Genomic DNA, 17089 nt, shown 5'->3' on the forward strand with positions numbered 1-17089 from the left:
ATCCGGTAAAGCTATATATGGTAAATAGTTAAATATAGTAGATGGTTAAATCTGGTAAAGCTATATATAGTAAATAGCTATATATAGTAGATGGTTAAATCTGGTAAAGCTATATATAGTAAACTGAACTATATATATATCCCGTCCCGTAGAGTTTTGAAAATGTACTTTTTCTATTCTCTGTATTCTCTCTTATACATATTCATCAATACAAATTCTTTTAGCTAGAGTTCTCCTTGCAATTTTCTCTATCCTGTTCTTTGTGTTCATCTAGATTGAGTGTGTGCGTTGTTGTGCGACCCTAACATCTATTACGTAAGGCTTTCACTTCTCGAGCTAGGATTTTAATCGGTTTCTCCTGATAACTTAAATCTTCCTCGATTTGGAGAGGTTTGTAGTCTATTACGTGCGTAGGGTCGGCAATATATTTCCTTAACATGGACACATGAAATACATCATGTACGCTTGATAGTGAAGGTGGTAAAGCTAGAAAAAGTGTACGCTTTACCACCTTCACTATCAAGCGTACATGATAGGGGAAGTATGATCATTTTAAATAGTTTGAGTGCATAATTAGAATGCTAAATTCAGTAGATTGATTTGCATGTTAGAAGAATACGTGTCAAAAGACTACATTCTTTCATGATGGGAACTAAATGTTCTAAGCTATATAAGAAGATTTTTGTTAAGCTAGAAACTTTGATTTTAGTTAAAACACTAATAAATGGGATTTCAAAATTTAAATGTAACGGAACCGGAAAAAAAAATGGTCGTTGGCAGAGTCGAAAACTTCGGCGAATGTCGGAGTTTTCACTCGCACACGACCCACAAAGGGTGGTCGAGGGCTGGGATGCCACAAATCGCGTCCCCGATCTTCAGCAACCTTGAAAGAACCTGCAAAGAAACAAAAACGGTGAGGAAAAAGGAGAGAGAACCGAAAATCGAAGGAACTCCGGCGAAGCTGAACCATATGAATCGATGTCGAAAACCCCCATTTCACACCACAAAAGTAATCCCAGAACCCTTTACACACATCAGGAGTAGGTTTTAGACGAATCTCGTACGCTGAACACCGTCGGCAAGGAAGACGGAACGGCGGACTTTCGAGCTTCTCCAGATCCGGGAGTGCAAGGCCCTTACCAACGAAATCTGTACCAAAAACGGGGTTAGGGTGAAGGATAAGCTCGGGAACGGGGGAAAAAAAGGGGAAAAAGGATGTCGGGACGACGTTGTCGAGGAGAGAGAGAGATCGCCGGAAAATCGCGCAGGCAATCGGGCGAAGAGGACGAAGTCCGACCCGAGATCCAGATCCGGAAACCCGGACCGAACCCCGTCCCTTCGGTCAGCCCAGAACCCACGTTACCCGCAGCCCAAACACCCGGCCTTCACCCGCGAACGGGTCGAACGGGTTAGACCTGGAACCAGGATGAGAATTGGGCAAACATAAGTCGAACGGGTCGAAAGTTGACCCTAACGCGCGCAACAAGTGCTTCCATGCGACAGAGAAATGTCCACGCGCATGAACGGACGCTCCTGAGGGAGAAGGACGAGTGCATGGGTTTGAATCTGGAGGCACGTGCTGGAATTCTGAATTTCCTTACGTTGACGTGTGGCACACATGGTTCAGGTCAGAGCATCCATCGGGTTGAACTGGGTCGGACATGGGTGCGGGTTGAATCGAGTGTGCAGACTGCAGAGGCCGCATGTCATCGATTGGGTAGAATCGCATTGCTCCATGCGGCGTCCAACGCATATCTCCACTTCGCTGTCAACACATGTTGCCTTGGTTTCCAAGCCATTTATCTCCTCTTTCCGGTTGACACGTGGCTCGCCAGAAGGAAAACTTGATCTAAGTGCAAGTGTATATCCTAGCTCACTCGAAAGTAACGCATATGCTCGTACTATATCTTCAGTGATTTGATTAAGTTGCTCAGTTTGTGTTAGGATCGCACAACAATGCACACACTCGATTAAGATTAACATAAAGAACATGAGAGAAAATAATTCAAAGAAGAATATCGGCTACAGGTTTTATTGATGATTTCAGAATGTACACTAAGAGAGAATACAGAGAACAAAGATAGTACATTTTGAAAGCTTATATATGCTAGTCAACTCCAACTATCTCTTACTTGGAGACTGATCTAGTCAACAAGAGTTTGATAATCAATCTTCACTGCACCGTACCAATTGAGGCTTTGCACAATTTTAATATTCCAACATCAACACATTTTGTCAACATGTTTGTTGGATTCTTTGCGCCCTCTATCTCCTCCTAACACATCACCATCTTCCATTAACCTGAGAGTGAAATGGTATCGCTTTCTGTGTTTTGTGTTTGAATGATAAATCGGGTTCCTCACCAACTGTATGACACACTAACTATCTGTATAAAGAATATTCTCGTGCTGCTTCTTGCCCAATTCATTTAGATAGTTTATTATTCGTATCATCTTCTTTTCCAGCTTCAACTATTGTCACGTACTAAGCCTCAGTAGATGAAAGAGCAACACATTTCTGAAGTGTAGACATCTCATCATCCATGGGTTGCTTCCACTTGGTTGTATCCTCCAACTTTAGGGCCTCATCAAAGGGCTTTGGTTCCCCTTCATCAGCAACAAATAATGTAATGAAGGGACATCTCTATTTGGTTCTCTAATAGCTCTGGATCTTTTCAACACTTGCTCAAGCGTCACTTTCTCTCCTACCCCATATATCTTTTTAGATATGTTCACAACAATATAATTTCATGAAATATACCATTTATACCATGATTTTTGCTACTCGTTCTTCCTTTTTAAACTCGTCCTAATCTCCCTAATTATGCACAATTTTTATTTGTCTTGAATTCTATACTTTTCTAGAGTTCCTTTATCTCTCCAAACTTTCACTTTTTATTTTTTAACCTTATTTTTAGAGAGAGTTATACTGTATTTTGAGGATATTGTTTTGAGTATTCAAATTGTACATCTACTCTTCAACTCAGTTGTGTTGTATTCTTCAAAATTTCAACATCTATAACGGTTTAATCTTGAGTCGTAGAAAGAATTGAGTTTGATTTTAAACTCGTAAAAGAGTTTGTAGCAGTTTTACTCTGATGTGTGGAAAGAGTCAAGAAAGATTATTTTCAAAATTCTCAATAGATACTTATTGAGTGGAGTAAGTCGAGTTTGATTGAACCACGGTAAAGCTACAGTGTTATATTCTCTTATAACGCTATTGAAGTTTGAAATTAATATTGTGATTTATTCCTTATTCTAAGTCTTTCAGAATTATTTATTGTTTTGAATAGAACTATTATTTTTATACTTGATGTGCTAATTATTAATTGTGATTTTTAATTGATCTAAATAATTCGAAAAATTAAGCATATTTAAATACTTTTTTTTAGAACCCTATTCACCCTCTAGGTTGCCATATCGATCCAATAGATGTGACATTTGACCACAAAGTTCCTTAGAGCACATCTGATCATTAGGGTTGAGTACAGGATCCTTAAGATAAATTAGTTAGTCACTTTATTTATGTCTATGTCATGATCCTGTGTATCTTATAATTATGAGGCGCTACCTCGTTTTAGTTCCAATATTGAATGATTTGCTAGGGTCATCGTGGAATAAATTTGATCAATACCGAATTTTTATCTACAAAAGATTAGTTGGTGAACATATCCATAATGTCGTGTCAAGTTTTAAGAGGGAATGACCCTTATGTCTACCAACTACCAAGTACTCGTATGACTTCTCTTCGAGCTTGCAGGCGAAAAAGTAGGAGCTCTATTGGAAGACCCATATTTATTTTAACATATGATACTAGCACATATCACGTTCTATTCTTTAGCATCTCATTAAAGTTAAGTTCTTCCCATTTTCATATGTTTTCCACCTAACTCATTTTAACTTTGTTCTCCATCAAAGTTGTAAAAATTAAGTTCATACCATTTAATTAACTATGAAAAACTTGGCTCAAATAACTATGAAAAACTTGGCTTTCCGAAAGTTATTTCCCTTCGATTTTCTTAAAAGAATTATCCCTTTAAATGTAATAGTCCAAACTCACCGCTAGCTAATATTGTCCTTATTTTGCTTTTCTATTCCAAATTCACCTCAAGGTTTTTAAAATACGTCTACTAGTTTATGAATCATCATTGTATGATGTATGAACAATCAATTTTCTATACTTAAGGTTCTGAACATCAAAAAGTCTTCTCAGAAAGTTTTATCTTAAAACATCATCACTAATTTAAGAAGATTAGTTAGAGCATGAGCTCACTATCTAGAAGTTTATCTAAGAAGTTTTAGATATTTATATATATTTTGGAATAATATAGAAAAAGACAAATATTTGGTCAACATTTAATAATGAAATGGAAAATCATATTAAAATGAAATTTTAAAAAATGTATGGATTACAAAGATTTGAATCTTCCCTCTCAGACAATATCTTTTTGAAAGGACCCTAAGGGTGTCCTCAAATTGAGTGGGCATGGGAGGTTTGAAAGATTGATGGTTTGAATTTAATCCTCAATGTTCTTCTTGTTATCCAAGCGATAGAACTCCATTTCGGTTTGTGGAATCCATATCTCCTCGTTAAAGTTCTTATACACATCCCTTTTGTAGAATTCTCGAGTCTGGTAAGCCAACACAAACATAACCACGGCTCCAAACAATGTGGCTGCAGCCAATACTGTGAAAGACCCACCAAAGCAATGAGCTCCAGTGCAAGTTAACCCCTTCCCCGCAATCTGCTTACGTTCACGTAAAGCTTCCATATCGTACAGCTTCCCGACAACATCCACGTTGAGTATGTAAGACCCAAATGGGGCTGCCAATTGCCCACAATTGAAGAGCGTGGAGTAACGTTTAAGACCAAACATCTCAGATATTACGGCAAATAGCATTGGATTTTGAGCTCCAAATCCAAACCCAATAATTATGGCAGCTAAGTAGAGGGAGCCTGGGAAAGGGTAGGCGATGAAAAGCTGGCCAACGCAAGTGATGAGAAAGGCAAAAGCAAAGGTTAGAGGACGAGGTAACTTGTATTTGGTCATGAGGGTTTCTGAGATGAAGCCAGAGAAAACTCGGCCGAAGAAATTGAATATGGAAACCCATGAAACAAGGATGCCTATGGCTCGTTGTGAGTAGCCAAGTGATTCCCCAACTTGACCTAGATTATCTATAGCGGCTAGAGAGGAGCCACATCCAGAAAATGTAGCTAAGCAAATAAGAGCCATATCTTTGCTGAACACGGCTTGCAAGATGGTGAAATCCTCCCCTCTTTCAGGCTTGTTCCATATGTTTGGGCAACACGAGGGCGAAATCTCGGGGATTTCCGAGTCGGCAGAGGTAGGGAGGGTGGGAGGGTTTTGGTGAAGCATGGAGAGTGCGACAGAAGGAGCAGCGGTTTCTTTGTTGAGTTTGTAGAGCAACAACTCTTCTCTACATGCGATTAAAATGGGTACGCATAGTAAGCAAACCACAAAGGATGCGCCACCTACGTACCCAGCTTGAGAGAAAACCACTTGTTTTTGTGCAATGGTTAAAAACAAGATGAAAATGGCCAAAAGAATTGAGACGTAAAGTAACTGGTAAAACACTTTGAGTTCATCGGGATGCTTACGGATACGGATTGGTCGAATTGAGGGGAAAAGGATGAGGATTAGGAGAGAGGGGAGCCATGCGAAAAGAAGAACCAGATTGGATGGATCATTGTGGCCGTAAATGGCTAAATAAAGTTGGCTTATGATGGCACCTCCAATACCCACATACCCTTTAAGAAGACCCAAAATGATCCCTCGTCGGTCGGGGAAGTTTCTCACGCTCGTCACCATAATCGCAGTGTTGGCCCAATTTGAAGAATTAGTACCGAAGCAAACCAGAATGAACATTTGCCAGAATTTTGGCTTGGCGATCCGGGCAGTTATGGAGAGCCAAATCAAGAAGAAGCCGGTGAAGTTTTGAAATGCCCCAATTATGAAGAGAACCCACGTCGGAGTCACCTCCGCCAGAAGCCCCGCGATAATTCCGATGTTCGACCCGAGATCTTTGGCGAATCCCAATGTGTTAATTTGGGTTTGGCTGTAATCAAATTGGGTTTTTATGACTTTGGAATATGTTGGAAACACGTAAGTGGTGCCGTTGCCGATCATCATTATCAGTCCCGCGAATACACTAAACCATCGTCCTGCTACCACTTGTTTGATGAAAGCCCAAGCTTCTGATCCTCCCTTGTTGCCCATATCTTTTCTTGGTGCCAAGCAATTCAGTGCCTCACTCTTTTAAAACCAATTCAGTTCAATACTTTGGTGCGCATTGCTAAATTTTAATGGACAAGAACCCAGACTCAAACTACCTCATCTCAACATAACCATCGTCCTTTTGTTACCCTAAAATAACCCAAAGCATAACTACATGCTCTCACCAAAATAAGACATTCATTCATTTGTAGGTTAGTCCCTTCTACTTTAATAAATATTTCATCTATCAATTTTCCTTAATCACATTTTATTTCTAATTAATATCTCATTCTGTGTGAGTAAGAAAGTTCTCGAATATTAATTTATCAATCTGAATGACCCTCTTTGTGACCGGACAGCTCTCGAACGCTCTTTCACCTCGATCAGTTGCAAGCAAACACTTGAAAAAGATAGAAAAATAGGGATGAGTATAAAAATTATACTACCTACTCGTAGGCTCTATTCGCATCCTAAGCTTAAAAACTTGCCACAGAGTTCACAAATTCTCATCTCTTTCAGCATGAATTAAACACACACACACATATATATATATATCTAGCGGAAGTTTAAAGCATAAGTGCAACACTCTGACCATTCTCATAATGCTTCACATATTACAACCAAAATCAATATAATCACATTACTTCAATTCATTCATGGTAAGTTACCATCTAAGGTAAATTCACTAGCATGCATGTATTCCAAGCGTTCCCTACAAGTATTGCTTCCTAAAAATCGGTACGGTGACTTAGATAATTGACAGATACCCTTCATTTAGCATTTCTACACAAATAGCATGTCCAAAAATATCGATTTTTTCGAATTAGGTCCCAATACATATAAAAATATGGTAAGAATTAGAATCGGGATAAAAATCGAACAAAAAGAAGTCGAACGGGCTAAAAAGGAGCTTACACAAACCTGCCACGCGCCCCACGCACCCAGGAGGATTCCAGTTGCAGATCTCACGAGCGAGTGCCATGCGCGGGCAGAAATCTGCAGTCGCGAGTCACTGACTGGGTTTCGGATGGCGGTTCAGGTTGGACGGCGGGTCGGCTGCTTCGCTGTGTCGTGGATCAGTACTCGAGTTTGTGGGTTGGGTCAGGCTGTCACGGAAAGGACGAAGCTGCATTGCTCCATGTTGCGTACGAATCGTGGCTCCACCCAAAACTTGACTTGTGTCCCTCTTTGGTCCAGACACGTTTCTTCTATCGCCAGCGGACACGTGGCTCGTCGGAAAAACTCTCTCCCTCTCTTGGCGAAACGTGAAATTCAATTTTCAGTTAGAGTTATGTCACAATTATCATGTTAGGACATTTCCAGTGAATCGAGAACCCATGGATCATGAGTATTGCTTAAAGAGCTGAACTTTCGTGCTCCTAGATTATGATTAATCCCATGAATTAGTCTAGAAAATCCTTAAAACAAGAATGTAAGTTATAAACCGTTAAGATGCCCTTAAATACCTAGTTTACAATTATAGCATTTAGGAGGACGTGGATCGCTTATCATGCCTATTAGTAGTGGTGAATGATATCACTAGAGCCAAGATCACTTTATATTCCCTCTAGGAAATTATTAATGCTCTTAGGGACATAAATAGGCCTAAAAATACCCTTCAGTCATATAGTAGTGCATTGAGGTTGTTTCATGCTAATTCTCTTATCATGTGTGAAAATGGTTAAGAGTCTCTAAATAGACTACACACGAGGTCTTTCCACCATTTTAGCAGGACGTTAAGGTTTGTGGAGGGTTACCAGCTAACCTTTGCATGAATGATGTTCAAGATTCATGATACCATATCATCTTTCATGTTATTATGTTTGGTGAGGTTGCTCCTATTGAAACCGATAATTTACTTCTTAGACAATGTAAGCTAGTTAAGAAAGATGTTCACTCGAAAGCTCAATTAAGCCATTCAGGAGATCCTACGGCACCAGGTTATGTGAACTTCCTCTAAACCACATTTTGGTTTATGACATGCAGGAAAACTACCTTAGGTACTTTAGGAACTCCCAAAAGCTTAGATAGTTGTACTAGGTTTGAACTTCCTGGACTCGAGACGAAAACCAATAATAACTAACTAAGTCATGGATGCAATAAGTAGATTACTTATTGAGTTTATTTATGCTGCGAAGATATTACCTAGGTGATAGTTTATTTATTGGTCCACCTGGAAAATTTTTGGGAGTCATGCCGCCACCAAGGAGGATTTTTGGTACTTAGTTTGTATTTTGTTTTCCATGCTAGTTTTTTAATTAAATCTAAAATGGTAAATGTATTGGTTTATATTTTTTTAAAAAAAAATGTTTTATTGTTTTAAAGTTTGCAAGAAAAAAAAAATTCATCTTACTTTTCCATATCTATTTGTCAGTCCTCTTGCAATTTTTAATTTAAAGTTCAAGAAAAGAGTAAGGGTAGAACATAGATCTAAGTCATGCATAAGATTTGTATGTTTTGAATATATACTTTGTTTTCTATATGTTTGTTAATGATTTCTACATGTCTTTTTTTTATAAATTTTTGTTGAATTATATCAAAATCTATTTGATCAACTATTGTTTTTTAAATTATAGAAATTATCGAGTCGATTTTCATTCCAAGTCAGGAGTGTTTGTATCTTCTATATCTCAATGTTAAGTAGGTCAGTCAATGGTAAGAAATAAAAAGGCAGAACCACTAAATCTTTCAAAAACATTAAATTTCAAACTCCCTTCTCCCGTTTCCACAATTTGTTTTACTAGTCATGCAATTGTCTTTGAGAATATATTTATAAATGGTCACGTATTCAAGTAATCCTTACTTACAAAAGAATGAAACATCTGCAACACAAAATCAAAACCTTGAGCAGTTTCTCTTATTTACTTCGATCATCAGTTATCTTTTTGTGTTCATTGTTCCTATCATCGGCAGAATATAATTCCACGTTCGACTGCGTAACCCCTATGTCATCTCTGTATTTCTTATATACATCGCCTTTGTAGAAGTCTCGAGTTCTATAAGCTAGCACAAACGAAGCCATCGCTCCAAACAAAGTCACTGCAGCCAAAATCATGAACGATTCACTAAAGCAATGAGTTCCAGTGCAAGTTAGGCCCTTCCCGTTCTTCACATTTCCAATTTTAGTGGCTTCTGCATCGTAAAACCTCCCTATTACTTCCACGTTCATTATATAAGATCCAAGTGGGACAGCCAGTTGCCCACAGTTGAGCAGTGTCGAGTAATGTTTGAGGCCGAAGAGATCAGAGATTATGGCGAATATCAATGGAGTTTGGGCTCCAAGGCCAAACCCAATGATCAATGAAGCTATATAGACTGAATTTATATAAGGGAAAGCGATGGAGAGCAAGCCGGTGCAGGTGAAAAGTTGTGTAAGACCGAACATGAAAGGGCGAGGTAATTTGTATTTGGTCATAAGGGTTTCAGAGATGAAACCAGAGAAGACTCGACCAAAGAAATTGAATATAGAAATCCATGAAACCAGTATACTTATGGAATGGTTTGGATATTCAAGTGACTCGGCGATCTGCCCAAGATTGTCAATGGCTGCAACGGAGGACCCACATGCAGAAACAGTTGCTATGAAAATAAGAGTCATATCTTTGCTTAGAAGAGCTTGCAAAATGCTGAAATCTTCTCCTCTTTTGGGCTTCTTACATACATTTGAGACACTCGGCAAAGAAATTTCCTCAAGTTGTTCATGGGGAATCGAAACAAGAACAGAAGGATTCATAGTTTGTTTATCGAGTTTGAAGAGAAAAAGTTCTTCTTTAATAGCTATCAGAAGGGGCAGACAGATTAAGAGGACGATGACCGCGACGCCACTGGCATAGCCAGCCTGAGAGAAAACAATGTTTCTCTGGGTTATGGTGAGAAACAAGAGGAACACCGCTATCGCTATGGAAACGTAAAGCAAGTGGTAGAACACTTTGAGCTCCTGTGGATGCTTTCGAGCTTTGATTGTCCGAATTGGAAGAAAACACAAGGAACATACAATGGAGGGTAGCCATGAAAGAAGGAGGAGAAGATCCATAGAATTTTGGTTGCCGTAAATTGCTAAATTAATTTGAGTTAGGATGGCTCCACCGAGGCCAACGAAACCCTTGAGAAGGCCCAAAATGATACCGCGTTGATCAGGAAAATTTCCTACGCTGGTGACCATAACAGCGGTGTTGGGGAAGTTCTGTGAATTAGAAGTAATATAGATGTAAACAAACATTAGCCATAATTGGGGTTTCGAGACGTAGTTAGAAACTGAGAGCCAAATCATAAAGTAGCTGAAGAAATTGGAGGATATCCCCACAAGGAAAAGCATCCACGGCGGAGCCACCTCGGCGAAAAGCCCGGCAAAAACTCCAAGGTTGGAGCCGAGATCTTTAGCGAATCCCAAGGTATTAAGTTGGGTTTGATTGTAGTCAAATTTTGTTTTTAGGAGTTTGGAGTATGTTCCGAACAAATAAGGTGAACCACAGCCGATCATGATTAGAAAAGAGGTGAATACTGAAAACCAACGTCCTTCAACGACTTGTTTCACAAATAGCCAACTTTCTCCTCCACGGTTGTTGCCCATGGTCACCAATTGGGCTAATGGACGCTAGAATTTGATTATTGATTAAGAATAAGAGGAGTCAGTGTTGGCTGAGAATGGAGAATGGAGAATGGAGAATGAAAATTGGGAATGAGATTTTGGTTCCCAATTTGGTGCCCTATAAAGGAAATTCAGTTCCACAGTTTATGTACCAAACATCTTACCTAACGTAACAAAAGCAGAGTTTAATGATGGAAAATGGTTTTGCAAGCCGAAACAAACAGCAACTTCCTCTCCTACACCCTGTCAACAATGAGCTTTTCCGGTGAACTTGGACAAGATGGATAAAAAAAAACATAAACCCCCAACAACTAACCCCTTCCATAACATCATTTGCAGCTCCTGGTGTCATACATTCATTTTCACCCTCCTAGCATTCTATTTCTTTGTCCTTCACAACAATATAATTTCATGAAAGATGTAATTTTTTTCATTAACATGACTGGAGAACTAAAAATTATATATGACAAAACTAATGCTAAATAGTATCACCCATCTACTTTGAGGTTGGTTTCCACCTTTTATGTTCTCGAAATAAATGAGAAGTATATATCGCGAGGAATTTTAAAAATAGAATTATTAAGAAACTTAAAACAATTTAAAGTTACAATGTATACCAACGACCATGTGCATCTTCATTTTCAATGAATCAACAATGTGCAACTTCTTCAAAAGTGATTTCAAACAAAATAAGCATGTTTGCAATGAGAAACTTGTCTTCGATAATTGATGGTAAGGGTAAGCATGTCTCGTGGTCAATAAAGTTAAATCTTTGAGAATACCGAAAAACCACAATCAAAATGCTCTAATACTAATTGTTGTAATGGAAGCGAAAGGAAAATCGATTGCGCTCACACACCCACAAACAGAAACTAAACAAAGAGACGCAAAAATTTACGTTGTTCGGAGAAAAAAAATTCCCTTACATCCACGAGTGGTGACAAATCTCAATAATTAAAGTGTTTACAAAGTGTATATCTCACCCTCTCCCACTACAAAGTTTCTCAAACAAAGTTCCTCCCAAATGTCACTCAACAAAGTTCCTCCAAAATGTCACTCAACAAATACAAAAATGACATTCAAACTCAATACATCTCAATACATTAAAAAATGACATTCAACTCCATATATATATCCTACCTATACTTTAATTTCATATTTACATACGTCGTAGTGACAAAACTTTCTTTCGACACTACCACTTTTAATATTTATAATATTTATAGCATACTATAAGATATTGTCGTCTATCAAGCTTCTTTTGTCATTTTCATTTGAAACTACTAACTCATCACTATACATTGGTACATTCATTTCCATCTTTATGGTATTAATAAAAAGTGCTGAATGTTTTTCACAAAAAGTTGTGTTCAACCAGAAGTTCATTGGATACATCTTAGACTTGATTCATTTGGGACATACATGTATTAGATTACTCATGAATCACCATAACCATAATATATATATTGATTCATTATTTAATAATTTGGTACATGGAGAATGTTGCAAAAGGCGTATATAAAGATCGCCTAGGTAGAGATTTCAACAAAAACAAATAACTTAAAAAAGAGAATAGAGAATTATGCCCCTTTCCATAAAAAATAGCAAATTACAAACACGAATAGAGTTTTGTCCCCAATGGCATGAGACCCATATCTAAAGCTAATTGACAACCTTGGTTCATATGATCATATAGAAATTTTTAGCTTGAAATTTAGATATCAATTTCAATTATGTGCCTAAACGAAATGTTTAAGGCAAAGAATACAATACTTGACAAGATTTGGCGACACACCAACTAAATTAAAGCTTGAGAAAATTATATTTGGGCGGCATATCCATCCGTGGTAAATTGTTACCACCTTTCTTCCTGTCATCTATACAATAGAATTCCATATCCGATTGAGGAATCCACATGTCCTCTCTATACTTGTTATAAACGTCGCCTTTGTAAAAGTCTTGAGTCCTATAAGCCAACACAAGCGAAACCACAGCTCCGAGCAATACCACCACAGCCAAAATCAAGAAAGACCCACTAAAGCAATGAGTGCCCGTGCAAGTTAGCCCCTTCCCATTCTTAACCCCACCAAGCTTTGCTGCTTCAATGTCATACAACTTCCCAATTACATCAACGTTCAGTATGTAAGATCCAATTGGGACAGCCAATTGCCCACAATTGAATATTGTCGAGTAATATTTGAGGCCGAAGAGTTCCGAGATTATGGCGAACACCATTGGAACTTGCGCTCCAAACCCGAACCCAATGATCAAGGACGCTGCGTAAACGGAACCCTTATATGGGAAGGCAATAAAGAGAATGCCAATGCAAGTTAAAAGATGGGAAAAAGCGAACATGAGAGGTCGGGGTAATTTGTATTTGGTCATAAGCGCTTCCGAGATGAAACCGGAGAAGACCCGACCGAAGAAATTGAATATCGAAACCCACGAAACGAATATGCTTATTGTTTGAGATGGATAGCCAAGTGATTCACCAACCTGACCTAAGTTATCAATGGCTGCAATTGATGCGCCACAGGCAGTAAGTGTGGCTATGAAAACAAGCGCCATGTCTTTGCTGAATAAAGCTTGTAAAATGGTGAAATCTTCACCTCTTTGTGGCTTTTTGAATGTCATTGAGAAACACGAGGTTGAAGCTTCGGGAATTTGCTGTATTGTGGGTGGGGCTTTGGGGGAAGGCTCGTGCTCCGGCATTAAAATGGGGACGGTAGGATTGTTATTTAGGGTTTGTTTGTTGAGTTTGAAGAGCATGAACTCTTCTCTAATGGCTATCAAAAGAGGGATAAGCAATAAGCCGATGATCACGGTGGCGCCGCTCATGTAAGCTTCTTGAGTAAACACTGTTTGTTTTTGGGTTATGGTTAAGAATAAGAGAAACAGCGCCAAAATTATGGACACATAAAGCAAATGGTAAAGAACTCTAAGCTCATCTGGATCTTTACGGACTTTGATTGGTCGAATTGAGAGAAAAAACAACATAGACGCAACGGTTGGTAGCCAAGAGAGAAGAAGCACCAAATTGGTTGGGTTATCATGGCCGTAAAGAGCTAAATAGAATTGAGTCAAAATAGCACCTCCGAACCCAACGAAACCCTTGAGAAGCCCAAGAATGATGCCTCGTCGGTCCGGGAAGTTTCGAACGCTCGTGACCAAAATGGCGGTGTTGGCGAAATTTTGTGAATTCGCAGCTACGCAGATGAAAAGGAACATTTCCCAAAACGGGGGCTTGGCGATACGGCCGGTGATGGAGAGCCAAATCATGAAGTAACTCCAGAAGTTGAGAGCTGAGCCGACGAGGAATAGAACCCACGGTGGAGCAACTTCGCCGAGAAGGCCAGCGAAAACTCCGAAGTTTGAGCCGAGATCTTTGGCAAATCCTAATGTGTTGATTTGTGTTTGATTGTAATCGAATTGCGACTTTATTGCTTTCGAGTATGTTCCAAAAATGTAGGTTGAACCAGCGCCGATCATGATTAGAAAGGAGGCGAATACCGCAAACCATCGTCCTTCGACGACTTGTTTGATAAAACGCCAGCTTTCTGGTAAAGAGTTGTCAGCCATTGCTACAAAGAATGGTTGGTAATGGAAGAGGAGAGCTGCGAAGAAGATTGGAAGTGAGAATTGTGTTTAATTTGGTGGGTTAATAAAAGGAATTCAGTTCTTCAGTTTGTGTAACAAATACCTGTCTCATCTGACATCTGTATAATTTAACGTTGGTGTCGTTCAAGTTGTAACGAAGTCAAAACTTCCTAACCAATGATATCACAACAACTACAGCTAACCATTTGTTAGTTAATCAAACTTAATAAAATAGGAAAATGTTAGAATCCCACATCTCATACATTCGATATAATCGATATAAAGATTAGATCTAAATGAAGAGCACGGAGAATGAAATAGAGAATATATCAATCATAAGTACATTAATGACATAGATATATTATTTATACACTAATGTCTTATACTTGAAATAAATTTTGGATAAGTGATCGTTTGATGTGCTATAATACATCAAAGTTATGCTAAAATAGCATTTTTAAATGAGTGCCGTTATATTACTGATATATTACTCATATGCACTATTGATACATCATTTATCTACTTTATATTCAAAATATCAATGGTATACTTATATTAAAGAATATATATATATAAAAAAGCATTTAAACTTTTTTAAAATCGTGTTAATATTAAGTTTAAAAAAATACTCACCAACTTTCTTAAGTAGAGTATTCTGTGAATTTTCTCTAAGTTTCTCCTTTGTAATTTTTTTTTGTTTGAGTTCCGAGTTATAGCATAAAAATTTTGCTGAGGATATTTGACATCATTGACATCATTGTGAGTTATTGTGAGTAATATGTTATCAGGAATTTTTACTATACTTAGATTTTTTTAATATATATAAAAGAAATTCATGGCTTTTGTTAACCATTACAAATTTTCTATTTTATTTTTATGTTCAAAACAAAATGTTGTCCTTTAAAAAAAAAAATGTTGTACTTAGGTTAGTGATTACTTTGTTGAGATTGTTCTATAGTCAAGAAAATGGCCGATTATGTTGTAGATGAAGTTCTACTCACATGGAGTCGGTCACTCTTTGGGATGGAATGGAAAGGGGGAGGAGATTCACGAACAAGAAAAAGGATCCAATGACTTCGAAAGAATTGAACGAGGGACTGTATAGGATGAAAATCTCATGTACAATTGTGTTGAGTGGCCATAAGGGTGACTTATCTGTCAACTTTTTTCACTATCACTCAAAAAAAAAAAACTTTTCGTTCTTCTTTCCGAGTTATTTATTATTTATACTATTTTAGAAGATAAAAGGACTATTCTCGTCAGAAATTCGAAAGGAAATAACTAAATTTCTATTTGATAAACTCCATTTTTATTTAAATTATAGAAATTAATGTCCATTTTCATTCTAAGTGACTTTGGATATCTCAAAAGATTGTTGACATATCAAATATGAAATATGTAGGTGTATGAAATAAAAGACAGTTAGATATTCTATATATATAAACTACTAATATTTCAAAAATCTTAAATTTCGAACTCCATTCTCCCATATACACAATTTGTTTTACTAGTCATGTAACTATCCTTGATAATATTAATAAATTGTCACGTTTTCAAGCCATCTTTTAAAAAGGATGAAACATCTATGCACAAAATTAAAAATTAAAAAGTTAAAAGGAAAATAGAATGCCCTAAAGTAGTTATGTTTTTGTTGTGCAGTTTCTCTCATTTACTTCCCTCATCTGTTTTTTCTTTTGTTGTGTTCATTGTTCTTATCACCACAAGAATATAATTTAAGTTCGACTCCGTAACCCTCATGTCATCTTTGTATTTTTTTATATATATTGCCTGTGTAGAAGTCTCGAGTTCCATAACCTAGCACAAACGAAGCCATCGCTCCAAACAAAGTCACTGCAGTCAAAATCATGAACGATTCACTAAAGCAAGGAGTTCCAATGCTAGTTAGACCCTTCCCGTTCTTCACATTCTGAATTTTAGTGGCTTCAGCATCGTAAAACTTCCCTACTACTTCCATGTTCATTATATATGATCCAAGTGGGACTGCTAGTTGCCCACAATTGAGCAGTGACGAGTAATGTTTGAGGCCAAAGAGATCAGAGATTATGGCCAATATCAATGGAGTTTGGGCTCCAAGGCCAAACCCAATGATCAACGAAGCTACATAGACTGAATTTATATAAGGGAATGCGATGGAGAGCAAGCCGGTGCAGGTGAAAACTTGGGTAAGACCGAACATAAAAGGGCGAGGTAATTTGTATTTGGTCATAAGGATTTCAGAGTGAAACCAGAGAAGACCCGACCAAAGAAATTAAATATAGAAATCCATAAAACTAAAATACTTATGGAATGAGTTGGATATTTGAGACATTGAGCAAAGAAATTTCTAAAATTTTCTCTTGCTCACAATTCATTTGAATAGCAACAGATGGACTCAAGGTTTGTTTATCAAGTTTGGAGAGAAAAAGTTCTTCTTTAATAACTATCAGAAGGGGCAAATAGTTAAGACCACGATGACTGTGTCGCCACCAGCATAGCCTGTTACATAAATCCCTTATTTAAAGCCATTCCTTTTTTTTTTTTTCTCCCTATTTCTTAATTAAAGCCAAGCCACGCAAATTAAGTGAGTGGAATAGCCCTGTGAGGGCTTTAGTTCAGTTGCTTTTTTTTTTTTTTTTTTTTTTTTTTTTTTTTTTTTTTTTTTTTTTTTT

General features: G+C 37.7%; 3 protein-coding genes across 3 annotated transcripts; all 3 read right to left on the minus strand.

Annotated features, from left to right (window-relative positions):
* Nucleotides 1–4516: 4516 nt before the first annotated feature.
* LOC111464770 (protein NUCLEAR FUSION DEFECTIVE 4-like) lies at nt 4517–6238 on the minus strand. Its single transcript, XM_023109002.1, has one exon. It carries the CDS (start codon nt 6236–6238, stop codon nt 4517–4519), a length of 1722 nt encoding a protein of 573 aa, XP_022964770.1.
* A 2854-nt stretch (nt 6239–9092) lies between these two features.
* Nucleotides 9093–10805, minus strand: LOC111464771. The gene has a single exon (XM_023109003.1). It carries the CDS (start codon nt 10803–10805, stop codon nt 9093–9095), a length of 1713 nt encoding a protein of 570 aa, XP_022964771.1.
* Nucleotides 10806–12626: 1821 nt separating this feature from the next.
* LOC111464772 lies at nt 12627–14402 on the minus strand. The gene has a single exon (XM_023109004.1). It carries the CDS (start codon nt 14400–14402, stop codon nt 12627–12629), a length of 1776 nt encoding a protein of 591 aa, XP_022964772.1.
* Between the last annotated feature and the right edge of the window lie 2687 nt (nt 14403–17089).

The sequence above is a fragment of the Cucurbita moschata genome, unplaced genomic scaffold, assembly GCF_002738365.1.
Source record: "Cucurbita moschata cultivar Rifu unplaced genomic scaffold, Cmos_1.0 Cmo_Scf00031, whole genome shotgun sequence".
In the NCBI taxonomy this organism is placed as follows: Eukaryota; Viridiplantae; Streptophyta; class Magnoliopsida; order Cucurbitales; family Cucurbitaceae; genus Cucurbita; species Cucurbita moschata.